The following is a 17495-nucleotide window of genomic DNA, read 5'->3' as shown; positions in this document are numbered from 1 at the left end:
TCATAGGCTTTATGTCTGTAATTTCTTCTAGCACATGCCAACCCTCTCTCTAATCTCTCCTCATCCTTTCTCACTACAATCCGGCCACGCCACCGGGGTCACTAAGTACAGAGAGAACGCCCCATGTGGGGCATTTGCAGATCCCGCTGACGGGGGCACCGTCACTCACAGGATCACAGGACCAGCTCTGCCTTTGTAATCATCAGGCCTTGGCTCAAACCACACCGCCAACAGCTCTTCCCTGAGCATTCTTTCTACTTCCGGGGCCTCGCACATCGATGTCTTGCTTTCTTTATAGCAACTAGAACTATTATCTTGTTTGTAAGTACTGTGTATTATCAGTCCCCCTCTGCTACGGGGCTCTTCCTGAAGGAAAGAACTTTCTGTATCTTGTTTACTACTACAGCCCTACATATAGAAGGGGACAGAGGCCCGCCACGGTAGCCGCTAGCCACATGTGTGCCCGGAGCACTTGCAACACGCTCAATCTGAATTAAGATGTGCTCTAAGATTAAAATACACTCCAGAATTCAAGGACCACATACCCCCCCCCCCCACAAAAAGAAAGTAAAATAGCGTGGGGTGCCTGGGCGCCTTAGCTGAGCATCTGGCTCTTGATTGTGGTATCTCACGGTTCATGAGATAAAAGCCCCAGGCCAGGCTCTATACTGACAGTGTGGGGCCTGCTTGGGATTCTCTTTCCCTCTCTCTCTCTTAGACCCTCCCCTGTTTGCACACACTCTCTAAAAATAAATAAATAAACTTAAAAAAAATGTAAAATATCTCATTTTTTATCCTGATTATATGCTGAAATATTTTGGATATACCAAGCTAAATAAGACAAATTAGGGGTGCTTGTCTGGCTCAATCAGTTGAGCGTCCAACTTCATCTCAGCTCATGATCTCATGGTTTGTGGGTTCGAGCCCCATGTTAGGCTCTGAGCAGATAGCTTGGAGTCCAGAGCCTGCTTTGGATTCTGCGTCTCCACCTCTCTCTGCCCCTCATCCCCATACCCCTTCACTGCTCGTGTTCTTTCTCTCTTCCAAACATAAACATTAAAAGGGGTGCCTGCCTGGGCAGCTCAGTTGGTTAAGCCTCGCAAATTTGGCTCAGGTCATGATCTCGCAGTTCACGACTTTGAGCTCCATGTCGGGCTCTGTGCTGTCAGCTCAGAGCCTGGAGCCTGCTTCAGATTCTGTGTCTCCCTCTCTCTCTGCCCCTCCCCAGCTCACACTCTTTCTCTCTCTACCACAATTAAATAAACAAAAAAAATTTTTAAATAAACATTTTTTAAAAATACAAAATTAAAAAAATAATAAGACAAATTAGTAAAGTTAATTCTCTCTGTTTCCACCTTTTTAAATGTGGCTTCCAAAAATTTTAACTTTCATATGTGCCTGCACTTTCTACTGAACGGTGCTGATTGAGAACAGTGCCTATATAACAGCAGGGACTAAATGAACATTTATTCAAGAGGTCATGGGCGCCTGGGTGGCTCAGTTGGTTAACCCTCCGACTTCGGCTCAGGTCAGATCTCACGTTCGTGGGTTCGAACCCCGTGTCAGGCTCTGTGCTGACCACCAGCTCAGAGCCTGGAGCTTGCTTCCAGTTCTGTGTCTCCCTCTCTGCTCCTCCCCCTCTCATGTTCTGTCTCTCTCTGCATAAAAAGTAAATAAAGCATTAAAAAATTGGAAAGAACAAAATAAACAAGCTTAAAAAAAAAAAGAGGTCATGTTACTATGTCTTTAGAGATTCAGATTTTTTTTAATGTTTGTTTATTTTTGAGAGAGAGAGAGACACAGACCACAAGCAGGGGAGGGGCAGAGAGAGCGAGAGACACAGAATCCAAAGCAGGCTCCAGGCTCTGAGCTGTCAGCACAGAGCCTGCTGTGGGGCTTGAACTCACAGAGCTCGAGATCATGACCTGAACCAAAGGGGACAAGTAACTTAGTCACCCAGGCATCCTGTGCTCCTAGAGATTTAGATTAGTACATATGACTGGGTTTCTCAAGTGGTTCTAGTGTGGGGTTCTCACTAGCTAAGACAGTGCAAAAAGCCACTCAGTAAAGTAGTGTATAGTGCTGGGAGTTCCCGAGGCATTTCACAGACCCCTCATTTAGTCATCCTAACTCTGAAAGGACATGGTTCCCACCAAGCAGACTGCAAAACTAGGCTTAGAGGTTATGTAACTTGCTGAGACAGTATTTGCATCAAAAGGCTGAACTATGACTAGTCCTGCTCTTGGATTTCAAATCTCCGGCTCTGCTAAGACTCTGCTGGTTCTACTTCAGCCTCTGACACTGATGAAGAAACTGACCTGTCCCATCACTTCCTCCAGGGATTCGTCCAAAGGAAAACATCCCACTTCTAGAACCATCCTCTCTGTATCCTCAGCTTCAGAGATGAGAATACATTTTGAGCAGGAGGCTTACAAATTGAAGCACTGAGTAAAAGAACATTCTAGGACAGCAATGCAGGTGTATCAACAAAGACCATTTGCCGTATTTAAAAAAAAGAAAAAGAAGGTTCCTGAGATTAGTCTCTAGGTTCAGTGTAACAAATTCATAATGACGCTGATGACTTTTATTAATGAAGAGGAAATTTCATTCTCAAAAAAAAAAACAAAAAAACAAACGATGAGGTTAAGAGAGCCTCAGAGGATGATCAGTACTAGTCAGTACTTAAAAAACTATGATTTCTTTCAGCGTACATACAGATTTTGTGGTTTATAATTTTAATACTAAATGAACTTACCTTTTCTCTCATGAGAGAAGAGGTACCTACGCGGAAAGTTCATGTATGCCCTACAGGGTATTTCTTGCAGGATCAGTGAGGGGAATAAACTTGAATGCATTTTATATGCAAAACAAAAGCTGAGAGGCTCACGCCTTAACAGCAAAGGGAAGGTCTCTGCATACGCACATATGCAAGCACAGCTGGATGCATTCTCGTGTGTCCTCTGCATGTGCAGCAATGAGGGTGATCAGGCTCTCCGTCCCGTTCCTACATAAGGCTATGACCACAGTGGATTGTCCATGGTCTGCTTTCATAGTCCCCATTTATACGTGTTCTCTCCTCAGTGAACTGGGCACTGTGTTATTACGCTAATCCTCATGACAACACTAAAAGGTAAGTAACTATTATTATCTGCATTTTAGATAAGAAAAAGAGGACTAGGCGGTAGATGGGGGATTCTCCCCAGGAAGTCTAATCCCTAAGTCTATACTCTTAGCCAGGATGCTACCAGCTGGTCAAGAAAACCATGCAGCCTCCCTAAAAGGCGTTGGACATGGGTATGTACTTGCTACATGCAAAACTGGTTAGAATTTATAGCAAGCGCTGAATCCTGAACTCAGGCAGAAGTTTATTTTCTTCTTTGTCTACTGAGATGGTTCCAAATTCCATACAAGCATATTTTATGAGAAAAAAATTAATAGAAGCCAGCCCATTCTTTACTTCACAGATCTTAACAGAGACACGTAGGTATGCAAACTCAAGGCTGTATTCAAACATTTTAAATACTAATATAACCTACAAAAATTAATATAGCCTACATATCATATTCTGAAGTAAGAGGAATCTCCAGGACTAAATCTCGCATAATTATAAAAAAAAGGTTTAAATCTACATCTGTCTCCAAGAAGAGAAATTAGGGGCGTCTGGGTGGCTCAGTCAGTTAAGTGCCTGACACTTTATTTCAGTTCAGGTCATGGTCTCACAGTTCGTGGGATCGAGCCCTGTGTAGGGCTCTGGGCTGCCAGCACAGAGCCTATGTGGGATTCTTACTCCCTCTCTCCTCTCTCTCTCTCTAAATAAATAAATAAAACATTTTTAAAAAGAGAGAAATTTAAAAGGCACGAAAGTAAGAGAAAAGTCATAGAATATCCTATTACCATTCATAATGAGATACTATTTACCATAAAAAACTGTTAATTTGAGATGAGGAAATTTTCAAAATTCTGTCCGTATAAATGATGGTACCAAGCACACCGACAGGACTGAATATGTGACGAGCATGTGAAAAGGCTTTGGTAGAATCAAATAAGAACACGGGGCAGAAGATAAAGCAGGCTAATATGCCGTCTGTCTCCCAGCGATCTGGAGCACTTGTTAACTCTTCTGACATAGTGTGTAGCGCACCCTAGTGGACATGAGGAACTCTGAGTAATTAAAATTCATTCCTTCTAATGATGTCACTGGTAAATAAGCAAACGGTTCTAGCAACAATGTACAGATTTTAAAAATCAGAACAGCGACTTCCCTGACTCCCCACTCCTGGAGTCACGGAACCTCGCCCGGGGAATCGCATATCCCAATAAAGGCTTTCTTGGCTCCATAAAAAATAAATAAATAAATAAATAAATAAATAAATAAATAAATAAAAATCAGGAACAGTACTTGTCAGTGACAGGAATAGAGGCCCTTTACTTAGTTTTTTAAATGTTTATTTTTGAGAGCAAGAAAAGAGAGAGAGAGTGAGTGAGTGAGTGTGTGTGTGTGTGTGTGTGTGTGTGTGTGTATGAGTGGGGTAGGGATGGAGAGAGAGGGAGATACAGAATCTGAAGCAGGTTCCAGGCTTTGAGCTGCCAGCACAAAGCCTGACGCGGGGCTCGCGGGGCTCAAACACTTGAGCCGTGAGATCATGACCTGAGCCTAAGTCGGACGCTCAAACAACTGAGCCACCCAGGCACCCCGCTGTTTACTTATTCTTGACACAGTACTTCCTGGTAGCAACCAGTCAGACACACTGTCCTCACATTGTTCCCTAAATTAAAGTCCTGCCTTAATAATGCAGTTCTAACTTGAAAAGGATCCTAAGAAAGAAAAGCTATACCACAGGCCACAAAAAGTATAATTAGATACGGTTTTCCAATAGTCAATCATTGAAATAGAAAAGGCATATAAAAGAGTTCAATTAAATGCCTCTCTTTATTGGTTGAGAATGAATATTTTTTCTTGATTAATCAACCAAACCTCTTACTTCTTTTCCCGATTTGACTCCGTTTCTATCTATTGTAACTGAAAGTGTTCTGCCTAACACAATTTGCAATATATTAAGAATATTACCTTTTTGTCTATCATGAATGTTGCACATAGCTTCCTCACTTTATTTCTCTTTCAACATTATTATGCTAGCCTATGATACAAAAAGGTATATATATGTGTATGCGTATATGTGCTTTCGTATGATTCAAATCATTTCTTTCATTTTTTTCCCCTAGCACTGATAGCATGAAACTTCTTTGTTTAAATATTCTACTTCTATGTGATGCCTGAGTGGCTCGTTGGTTAAGCATCCAACTTAGGCTCAGTTCATGATCTCATGCTTTGTGGGCTCAAACCCCATGTCAGACTCTGCGCAGACAGCTCCGAGCCCGGAGCCTGCTTCGGATTCTGTCTCTCTCTCTCTGCCTCTCCCCGACTCGTGCTCTGTATCTCTCTCAAAAATAATCATCAAAAATTTATTTTAAATAAATATTCTATTTCTAATTCCACTTTCCCTTATATTTCTTGCATTTCTTTCCTTTCCATAAAACCTGGAGCTAGCTAGATAACTGCATCATTCATGTTCCTATCTTATTTCTTTAGTCATAAGACATTGCCATGTCTCAAGTGTCTGTCATTTTGGCCACATTCCTGGCACTGCAGTTTATGAAAACACACACCCTGTGAGGTATATTCTCACCACGAAGTCTAGGAAATATTTTCAAAGGCATTCACAGCAACAGTATGAGCTACTGAAAGCCAAATACAAAGTCCTAACCACCCAGGATCAAGTTCCCACTATGGGGTCCCATGCTCTCAGGTTGCAAGCTTGTGGAGGAAGAAGCAATAAGGCACTAGTTTTGGTCCATTAAAACTGAAGGAAGGTTCTAACACCCTTTTTGTCTGTGTGTGGCAATTGTTTCCAACTTTTTATTGACGTACATTCAGACAGAAGAGATTTTTTTGCAACTTGCTAATTTACAGCTTTATTCTTAAACTCAAAATTTATTTCATAAGCACTCAAAAGGTGTGTGATATGGGATAAACACAGCGAGGACACACCATCTAGACATAACCTCTGTTCTGATGCTGAGCACCTGCGGGGAAGGGAGGGAAGAATCCAAGAGGGGTTTATTGAGGAAGAGCTGAGGGAGGTCAGAGGGGCAGTATTACTTTCAGACAAGGGGAATGAAGAATTTACCAGAAGAAATGGTTGTTTGGGCTGGGTTGTTTTCTCCCCACCCTCACCCCCCTTCTCTCTCTGCCCTTCCTCTGCACTTACGAGCTCTCCTTCTCTCTCAAATAAATAAACTTTAAAATAATAATAATAATAAAATGAGCCATAAAAAGTTTGGAAGGATTAGTTAATACACTAGCTTACTTAAACTGTCAAGTTCACAGAATCAAAGATAAAGAAATTAGTTCCTGACAGCTACATGCTTATATTTAGATGTATACTAATATAATTCTGTTTTTATATAAACAGAAAAAGCAATAAACAGCATTTACATTTTTGTGTGATTATTTCATAACTAGCCAATGAGGAAAAGGGAATAAATGAAATTTAATTAAAAACTTAAATGATCTATAGATTTAATGCAATCCCTAAACAAATACTAACAACTCATACAGACCTAGAACAAATAATCCTAATGTTTGTATGAAACCACAAAAGACCACAATGGCCAAGGCAATCTTGAAAAAGAAAAATAAAACTAGAGGCATCACAATTCTGGACTCTAAGCTATATTACAAAGCTGTAATGATCAAAACAGTATGTACAGACACAAAATCACATAGATCAAGAGAATAGAACAGAAAACCCAGAAATATACCCACAATCATATGGTCAATTAATCTTCAACAAAGAAGGAAAGAATAATCAATGGGAAGATGACAGTCTCTAACAATTGGTGTTGGGAAAATTGGGCAGCAACATAAAAAAGGAGGAAACCAGACCACTATCTTACACCATACACAAAAATAAATTCAAAACAGATCAAGGAGCTAAATGCGAGACCTGAAATCATAAAATCCTTGAAGAGAGCAGAGGCAATAATTTCTCTGATGTCAGCTATCAGCTCTAGATAGGCAAGGGAAATAAAAGCAAAAATAAACTGGGACTACATCAAAATAAGATGCTTCTGCACAGTGACGGAAACAACAACAAAACTAAAAGGCAGCCTTCTGAATGGAAGAAGATTATTTGCAAATGACATATCCAATAAAGAATTACGACCCAAAATATATACGGAATTTATAAGACTCAACACCCAGGGGCGCCTGGTTGGCTCAGCTCATTAAACGTCCGACTCTTGGTTTTAGCTCCGGTCATGATCTCACTGTTCGTGGGTTCAAGTCCTGCCTCAGGCTCTATGGTGAAAGGTGCGAGGCCTGCTTGGGATTCTCTATCTCCCTCTCTCTCTGCCCCAAACCTATCCAATATAAGTCTCAAAATAAATTAATTAATTAAAAATTCTTATATTAAAAAAACCCTCAACACCCAAAAAATGAATAAGCCAATTAAAAATTGGGCAGAAGACAATACACACATGAAAAGTTGCTCTACAGCACTCATCAGGGACATGCAAAACAAAACTACAGCGAGGTATCACCTCATACCTGTCAGGATGGCTAAAATCAACAACAGAAGAAACCAATGCTGGTGAGGATGTGGAGAAAACAGAGCCCTAGTATACTGCTGGTGGGAATGCAAATAGGTGCGGCCACTCTGAAAAACAGTATGAAGGTTCCTCAGAAAGTTAAAAATGGAACTACCCTACAATCCAGTACACTACAGGGTATATACCCAAAATGTACAAAAACTAATTCAAGGGGATACATGTACCCTTATGTTTAGTGGAGCTTTATTTTCAACACCGAAATTTTGGAAGCATCCCAACTGTCTATCAATAGATGAACGGATAATGAAGACGTGGGGAATTATCTATATACATAACTTGGCCATGAAAAAGAATGAGATCTTGCCATTTGCAACAATACAGATGGAGTCAGAAAGCATAATGCTAAGTGAAATAAATCAGTAGAAGAAAGTCAAATAACATACGATTTCACTCGTGTGGAAGCTAAGAAACAAAACAAACAAGCAAAGGAGATAAGAGAGACAAACCGATAAACAGACTCTTAACTCTAGAGAATAAGCTGATGGATACCAGAGGGGAGGTAGGTGGAGAGATTGGCAAATAGGTTATGGGGATGAAGGAGTGCACTTGGGATGAGCACTGGGTGATTTATGGAAGTGCTGAATCGCTATATTGTGTCCCTTAAATTAATATAACACTGTATGTTAACTATACTGGAATTAAAACTTTTAAATAAAAAAATGAAAACATGTATGATCGGGGTGGCGCCTGGGTGGCTCAGTCAGTTAAGTGTCCGGCTTCAGCTCAGGTCATGATCTCATGGTTCATGGGTTCAAGCCCCACGTTGGGCTCTGTGCTGACAGCTAGCTCAGAGCCTGGAGCCTGCTTCAGATTCTGTGTCTCCCTCTCTCTCTGACCCTTTCCTGCTTGCGCTGTCTCTCTCTGTCTCTCAAAAATAAATAAAAAACATTAAAAAAAGAGAGAGAGAAAACATGTATGGTCTATATGGAAATTTTTTGGAAATATTACTGATGGATGATGAAGAAGATCTGTATTAACTGGAAGCTGTAAGCATAATCAGACATTTAGAAAACGTCACGTCTCTGTAAATTTAAAAATCATTAACTTGTACATTTAAAATAGGTATGTTTACGGTATATAAATTATACCTCAATAAAACTATTTTCAAAAAAGCTGTAACTAGACAAAATACAACATATAAGGTATCACTTCTCCATAAACTAATCAGCAAGTTTAACATTTGTAATTAACATATACACAACAGGATGGCCTGAGACCTGAACAAACTGATGTGAAAGCGCAGAAGAAAACATAAGTAAGCACAGCACCTGGGAGGCTCTGTCCATTAAGCATCCAACTTCGACTCAGGTCATGATCTCACAGTCTTATGGGTTCAAGACCCGCATCGGGCTCTGTGCTGACAGCTCAGAGCCTGGAGTCCGCTTCAGATTCTGTTTCCCTCTCTCTCTGCCCCTCCCTTGCTCACTCTCTGTCTGTCTCTCTCTCAAAATAAAATAAAGACATAAAAAGAAAAAATAAGTAAGCAAGAATAGTCAGAAGAGTTCTGAAACAGAAGGACCGGGTCAGGCTCGCCATATACTAACACATGTTTGCAGGGGACATGGGGAATTGGCATTGAGCATTGACTCCCACCTAGTGTGTCTGTCTATTCTACAGATGATAAAAAGCTAAAAATCTGAATTTTCCAGACTCTCTTGCAGCTGGGTGCTGGAATCAGAAAGTTCTCCCCGGATAGATGCAGGCACATAATGACAACTCTCCCCTCCAACCGACATCCTGGGCCCTGCCCATGGCCCATTTAGTCTAGTTTTGGCAAGAATCCTACTGAGTCAGCTTACTAAACACCCCTCTCCTTGGTGTCTGATCACCCTGATACCTGATCATATTCCTTATCCCCCAGCCTCTGTCACTTGCCATGCTGGTCTGCTTTCAGCAAGAATGCTTTTTAGCTCTTTATCAAGATTCTCCCAGCCTTGAGGTTTCCTCTCAGTAATTTTCCATCCACTGACCCTCCACCTGCTCCTTGGTGACAATGTTCCACCTGTCCTTGCTGGAGAGGTAGTTGAGCTTGACCTCTTGCCCCACTGCAAAACCCATCCTGGGTAAAGTCTTCCTTACCATTGTAACAGGTGTCTGGATACCTTTCTCATCAACACAGTACAACTGAAAAAGCATGTCTCAGAAGAAGGCATACTGGGGCGCCTGTGTGGCTCAGTCGGTTGAGCGGCCAGCTTCGGCTGAGGTCATGATCTCACGGTTCGTGGGTTCGAGCCCCGCATCGGGCTCTATGCTGACAGCTAGCTAAGAGCCTGGAGCCTGCTTCCGGTTCTGTGTCTCCCTCTTTCTGACCCTCCTCTGCTCATACTGTCTCTCTCTGTCTCACAAAAATAAATAAAAAAGAAGGCATACTGCATGAATCTACTCTATGACGCTCAGCATGAAAATTAAACAATAGACCACTTAGTGACATAAGTATATGAGGACATTTATTAAGAAACACAAAGGAATGATCAACCATTCAGCAGAATGGCTAGTTCTGAGATCAGAGGGAAGAATATGCCATCAGGGTGGGACACACAGGGCTCTATCGAAAGTAAGGTAACATTCAAGGTCTTAAATCGAGTGGTGGGTGGGTACATAATATCTGTACCATTGTTTGGTATTTTGTAAATACTGTTTTACTGCTATTCACTATTTCATAAGAGATAATTCTATAAAGAATAAAAAACTCCAAATTATTAATATGGTGTATTTTTTTAAACATTTATTCATTTTTAATAGAGAGAGCACGAGTAGGGCAGGACAGAGAGAGAGGGAGACACAGAATCTGAAACAGGCTGCAGGCTCTGAGCTGTCAGCACAGAGTCCGACCTAGGGATCGAACCCATGAACTATGAGATCATGACCTGAGCCGAAGTCAGATATTCAACCAACTGAGCCACCCAGGCACCCCATAATTATTATTAATGAAATAAGCAAGATGGGGCACCTTGGTGGCTCAGTCAGTCTGACTCTTGGTTTCTGCTCACGTCATGATCTCAAGGTTCGGGAGTTCGAGCCCTGTACTGGGCAAGCCCTCTCCCTTTCTCTCTCTATCCCTCCCTCTCTCTGTCAAAATAAATAAACTTAAATAAATGAAGAGAAAAACAAGATGGATATTCACTGTACATAAAACTTTTCTGAAAGGTCTGAAGTTTTTTTAAAAAAGATTTGGAGGGAAAAAATGAGCTCCTCACACTAAACCCATGCTACGTGGTAAATCACATCCCAATTTCAAACATATTAAAATGCAAGCAGTAGCAACAACAAAATGCATCATCAGAGAAGCTACGGGTAAGGAAGAACACACAAGGAAGAACACTGGATGCTTGAGCTAATTTGGTTCCTACTCAACTTCCGGCCACCTTGGGACCTGAAATGAATCAAGTGAATCTATAAGGCTTAATATATCCAATTTTAAAAAGACGTTTGCCTAAGTTCCTTATTCTTGTAGGCAGACGGGACGAAAGCACACCCAGCAAATAAGTCGGAATAAGAGGAACATCCAGGTAAGCAGGTGAATTATTCTACTAGAGGTCCTACCTTTGCCTCTCACCATCTAGTCAGTCTCTCCCAAGAAGACAGACCTACATGGGCTATCGACAGCCTCCCTCCCCTTCTGGCTTTTGTGGAGTTCAGCCAATGAGGAGCCCAGACAGGAGACGAGAAAGAAGGTGAGGTTGCCTTAGGTTGGCCATGGCCCTCGACCTGAGGTCGCTGCTCGTAATGAGGGGGTTAGCCCTGTATGAGTCTCTCATTTCCAGCTTCAGTAACCACAGCCTCCTGCCTGCCCCTCCATCAGGTCTAGGGGTAATATTATCCTAGATTAGGCCTTGATTATCCATATGTCCCCCTTCATTATCCCTAGTGGTCTTCTTACACTACATGATTATAAAAGGTCTTCTTAAAAATATTCATTGAAGTATCCTTCAAAAAATATAAGCAAGGGGTGGACTCATTTGGTTAAGCATACAACTCTTGATGTTGGCTCAGGTCCTGATCTCTTAAGTTCATGGGACCAAGCTCAGAGCCTGCTTGGGATTCTCTCGCCCTCTGTCTCAAAAATAAATAATAGGGGCGCCTGGGTGGCTTAGTCATATCTCAGGGTTTGTGGGTTCGAGCCCCGTGTCATGCTCTGAGCTGACAGCTCAGAGCCTGGAGCCTGCTTCGGATTCTGTGTCTCCCCCTCTCTCTCACCCTCCCCTGATCACACTGTCTCTCTGTCTCTCAAAAATAAATAAAAAGCATTGAAAAAAATTTCTTTAATAATAAATAATAAACATTAAAAAATAAGCAAGATCTAGTCAATAAGCAACCCTTTGAGCCATGTAACAGATAAATACATAGACAGGAGGCTGGGAAGGTGGATGCATGAAAATAAAAAGCCAAGATGGTTTGCATGTGTCAGCTTCCCCTGCTGTCGCACACGCAGGTCTATCTCAAGATGCTGGGATCTTTGTGCACAAGTGGACAAGCTGTGCACACTGACGCCAAGCCTGTATGGGGGTATGTGAGCAGACAGCAGGCAGGCAGCCTGGGGCCCTTTCCAAATGACAGAGCAAGGAGAGATCTATGCTGTGGTGCCAGGAGCTACCTGGAGAGCTCTAGCTGATCGTTCTTTATTTTTTCCATTTCTTAGATTTTTTTTTTTATCAAAACTGTCAAACACACAGAAAAGTAAAGTGAATCCCCATCACTCCTTTGCTTGTGTTGTTTCATCTCTGATCAGTCCACGTCCATCCATTCTACCAGTGGCAGAAATCGGGACTGTTTCCAATTATTGGCTATAATAAATGAAGCTACTATGACCATTTTTATCAGTGGCTTACGGTGGACACAAGCATTCTTTTCTGTAAGGTACAGATCTAGGAGTGGACTGCAGGGTCACAGAGTAGATGCACATTCAGCTTTAGTTTTAGTTTTCCCAAAGTGATTGTACGATTTACACTCCCAGCAGCAGGCCGGGAGGGTCGTCCCACATCTTGATCGACAGGTGATATGGTCAGTTCGGTTAATGTTGGTCACTTTGGAGGGATCCAGTGATTCACTGCTGTGCTTGTCATTGGCATTTCCTTTACAACTAATAATGCAGAGAATATTTTCATATGCTTGGTCATATGGATATCTTCTGTTGTGAAGTATCAGTTTCCCCCTGATTGATTACACTCAGAATCATTTATTGAAAAGCTCATCCCTTCGCCAATAAATGCAGCGGTGTCTTTATCCTAAATCAGGAGGCCATAGATGGTAACTATCAATTCTTGATTCATTTTATTACCATTTATTTCCTTCCTTAGGCCAAGTATGTCCACTTGGTAAATAAAACTAAGTTTGACCAGAAAGACAAATCTGCTGCAAAATTAATCAGAAATTAATTTGAATGATCTGCTGTTTGGCACTCTGCATAGTACTAACACTTCCTGTTGCAGTTCTTTGCCAATCCATTAAAATTTCACAAATAAAATGCCACAAAGCCTACATCTACTCAAAATAAGTTATGATGCATAATACATTATACTATACACATGCGTTTCCATCATTATCCTTCAGTCCTCTAAGTCAATAGATTGTAAATATTGTAAACTCATTTTAGAGTTATAGGAAAATTACAAGAACAATAGAGATTTTAGGGTACCTGGGTGGCTCAGTCAGTTAAGCATCTTATTTTGGCTCAGGTCATGATCTCACGTTTCAAGAGTTCGAGCCCCAAGTCGGGCTCTGTACTGACAAGCTCAGACCCTGGAGCCTGTCTTCAGATTCTGTGTCTCCCTCTCTCTCTGACCCTCCCATGCTCACACTGTCTCTCATTCTCTCTCTCAAAAATAAAAACATTATATATATATATATATATATTTATTTATTTATTTATAAATTATAAGTATGCATTATCACTAATGTTTTTGACTTATATAAAACATATATAAAATACAAATGTTAAATGGACAGAATTTTTTAATGAGAAATCCTCATATTTTCTTTTTTATCCCCGTGAATTCTCCCATATGCCTCATTTTGATTGAAATAATACATCCTGTCCTATCAGATCATTTTAGGAAAATATCATATGGAAAACTGAAACACTGTACCTGCTTTGTCCTTCTGGATAAAATCTTTAGATGGCCACCACCATTCCAAAAAGGTATCAACATAAAGTTGCTATATTCCGTATTCTTGAAGCACAATTTAAAGCAATTGACTGTTGGGGTGCCTGGGTGGCTCAGTCGGTTAAGCAGCTGAATTCAGCTCAGGTCATGAACTCACGTTCATGAGTTCGAGCCCCATGTCAGGTTCTGTGCTGACAGCTGAGAGCCAGGAGCCTATTTCGGATTCTGTGTCTCTTTCTCTCTGTTCCTCCCCCACTCACACTCTGTCTCTGTCTCTCAAAAATAAATAACCATTAAAACATTAAAAAAAAAAAAAGCAATTGACTGTACCCATTTCAAGGACTATTTAATTCTATCCATATGTGAGTTAAATACACAAAGTCTTCTCAAACACAGTGAACTTTTACTTATAAACTTGTATGAAAAAGATCAAAGCATGTGAAAAGGAAATGTAAGAGGAGAGAAGCTAAAAAAAGATTCACCTCAAGTGAATATGCATGCACTCTTCTGTACCTTTTTTATAACCATGAGATTTAAATGACTGATAGTTCTAAATGTAATTACAAACTCTTCATTCATTTCTTTCAAATATATGAAATATGAGAGAGACCTCAAATGCACTAGAATTACTCTCCAGGACATTAGAGAACAATTACTATTTTCAAGTCTTAGGTACCAAAGCCTTTGAAGACAGCTAAATTAAGCCTATACAGTCAGAGACTCATTACCCAGCTTAATCTGGAGCAATTAGAACATGGCATATAGTGTTACTAGTTGGTTCAGAGAGAACTATAGCCGCATCATTTAAAACTTCGTTTTCTAGCCTCAATTACCTTAGAAAAGGAAATCCTGCCACTGGAAATGGTAAAAGATAATTTGTTTTTAAATGTCAATCAGACATTATATTTATAGCTTACATAGTCTTTTAGCTCAGGGGAAGGAAGGCAGAGATATTAATTTAATATTAATGGAACTCATTATCCTTTCTGGAAGAATCCATAAGAGTAACAAGGTTACTCAAAATAGAGAGAAGACGCAATGTTACAGCAGAAGTCAGGGCTCAGTTCTGAGAAGGTCCCGAACCCCAAGAGAACCTAGGTCTACTGTTGGGGCTCCCACAGGGCTCAGCCCAGACCCCTTTCCTTCTCTCTTTACTATGTCCTTAACATAAATACCATTTTTAGGCTGATGTCCTCAAATTTACATCAGCCCAGACATCTGAGGTCTGGGTTGTAGAACTTTTCTAATCTCTCCACTGTAAGACAGCTCCTGTCTCAACTGTAACATACCTAAATAAGAATGGCTAGTAGAGCAGCGAAATATACTGAGCACTTATTATGGGCCAGACCCTATTCTAAGCATTTTTCATGCACTAACTGATTTCATCACTGCAACGATCCCAGGAGGCAGCTATGATCACCACTCTTTTAGAAGGGGGCATGGAAGGGGCGCCTGGGTGGCTCAGTCAGTTAAGTGTCCGACTTCAGCTCAGGTCATGATCTCACGGTTCATGAGTTCGAGCCCCGGGTCGAGGTTCTGTGCTGACAGCTCAGAGCCTGGAGCCTGCTTCAGATTCTGTGTCTCCCTCTCTCTCTGTTCCTCCCCTGCTCCTGTTCTGTCTTTCAAAAATATATAAAGATTTAAAAAAAAAAAAAAAAAAAGAACAGAAGAGGGAATGGAACACACACAAAGGTAAGTAACTAGCCCACATTAGCACATCTAATACATGGCACGGTGAGGATTCAAACTAAGGTCTTCTGCTTCAGAGCCTACATTCCTAACAATCCCTGTGAATCACTTAAAGCAAAGTCAAGTCTGCTCCCCCAGGTGAGTCACTTAAAGCAAAACTGAGACCCCTCCCCGAGGTGTGTTCTTCTCTCCTGACCCCAGACTCTGTCGCTCCAGTGAAGGTCAGGTCTTTTACTCAAGCTGGAAAGCAGGGATCACCCTTGATTTCTCACTTTCCTTCATCCACACCAGTGAGTTCTCTCAACCCCATCTCCAAACCCACCCTCAGTACAGTCTGGATCACAGGGAACCCGCCCCCTCAACCAGTCTCCCAAACGCATCCTCCACTCAGCGACAAAAAGGATGTCCATAAAACCCACATCAGTACGTAACCACTGAATTACTAAGAAACCACTGAAAAGCATTTTTGTCACTGAGAACGGAACCCACTAGCCTCAAGGTCTTTCGAATGTACCCAGTCTACCCCTAAAACTGCATCTTGAGTCACTCTCCCCCTTACTTTGCCCCAGCATTTTTTTTTTTAATGCATTTAAAGTTCTCCAAAGCCAAAGAGAACGAAATGTGCATGATCTTTCGATTGGGATTATGCACAGCACTTCCCCTTTCAGTCAGTGTGGACACAGCGTGACTGTAATTACAATATGTTCAGTGCCCATGAACTTATTAGAGCTGGGGTGCCCAGCCTCCTCCGGGCCTGTCCCACATCCACATCCCTGTGTATGTGTCTACTTATTGGAGAAAGGCCCAAGTCCACTAAATAATGAGCAACACAGTTTCTGGAACGGAAACTGATCATCTCCTAGAAGAATGGGAAATAAAGAGACAACAGAAGACACAATGAGATATGCGTGCCCCTTTTGACCTTCCTTCCTGCCATTTCCTCCCCATCCTTTCAAAAAGGCCAAAAGGCCCAGGTTAGAAAGACTATGACAGCATTAGTTTAAAAAAATGGAAAAGTTAATGTAAAGTAGGAAAAACAGAAACAAAAGAGATCTTATTTAGACTCTTACACCTACAACAGAGGCAGAGCACACGCAGCACATAAATATTTGTTGATCTGATTTGTAACGATGGAGAGAAAGTGAAGTATCAGTTCAAATGGCCCACGAATCAATATTTGTCATTTAACAGGAAGAACTGGCAACAGGATTCCCTGCCCTTGAAAGCACCAAAATATCTACTGCTGCTATCTGATGTACTTACTGGCATCATCCATGAACTCAAAGTCACCTCCTAGCTCAGAACTTGAGAAGTGGTACTGGTCTGGGTCGGCCAGGGCGCTCAACAGAATCAGCAGAACAACAGCGTTGACGATCTGCAGGAAGAAAGGAAAAAATTAAGTGCCCCAAGGATATGGTCCTTATAATAGAAACTTAAAGTGACCATACGGAATTTAACTCAACAGAGGCTCTTACGTTGAGACAATATGTCCCCCCCCGCAGACCCCTCTCCCCTCCACGGGAGCAGGTAAATATTCCCAAGCCAGAAGCACAGCCAGTCCCTAGCCAAGGGCTCATGGCTTGGGCGCAGCGGACAGCCAGACTTCACCCCCTGGCCGCCTCTGGGCTGGCATCCTAGAACACTGAGCAACCCACACACGCATACACAGCAGCCATGATGCCTGGGGTTTGAAAAATCACAAACTCTCCAGTGAGGCAAGTGCACTTTGATAAGCAACCACAAATCTTTCTAGGTGATCAAACATTTTCACAGAGTCAGGCAATCTGAACTTTGAGACCAAGTAGGGAATGGAGTCAGAGAATGAACACAAAGCCACAGCAGCAGAGGAAGGATCTTCCCTCCTGTTGGAGCCCAGGTGAGCCCCTCACCACCCCAAGCTCACACTTCTGCCTTTCAGATTCTGTAGAATGCACATTCCTCAGGTACTCCAAACTTAGCTTGTCCAAACAGAAATCATCTTCCCTCACCATCCCCATCTCTCCTCCTCTTTTTAAGTTCTCTATCTTAAAA

The 17495-nt window shown here is 41.6% G+C and overlaps 1 protein-coding gene across 1 annotated transcript in view; it reads right to left on the bottom strand.

Moving 5' to 3' along the window:
- LAPTM4B (lysosomal protein transmembrane 4 beta) overlaps positions 1-17495 on the bottom strand; it is a 79812-nt gene that overhangs the window by 30850 nt on the left and 31467 nt on the right. Inside the window, 1 exon segment of the mRNA XM_029923785.1 lies at positions 16728-16839. Within this exon segment, the coding sequence (XP_029779645.1) occupies positions 16728-16839 (112 nt within the window).

The sequence above is a fragment of the Suricata suricatta genome, chromosome 15 (genome assembly GCF_006229205.1).
Source record: "Suricata suricatta isolate VVHF042 chromosome 15, meerkat_22Aug2017_6uvM2_HiC, whole genome shotgun sequence".
Classification (NCBI taxonomy): Eukaryota; Metazoa; Chordata; class Mammalia; order Carnivora; family Herpestidae; genus Suricata; species Suricata suricatta.
This window is presented reverse-complemented; position numbering and strand designations above follow the sequence as displayed.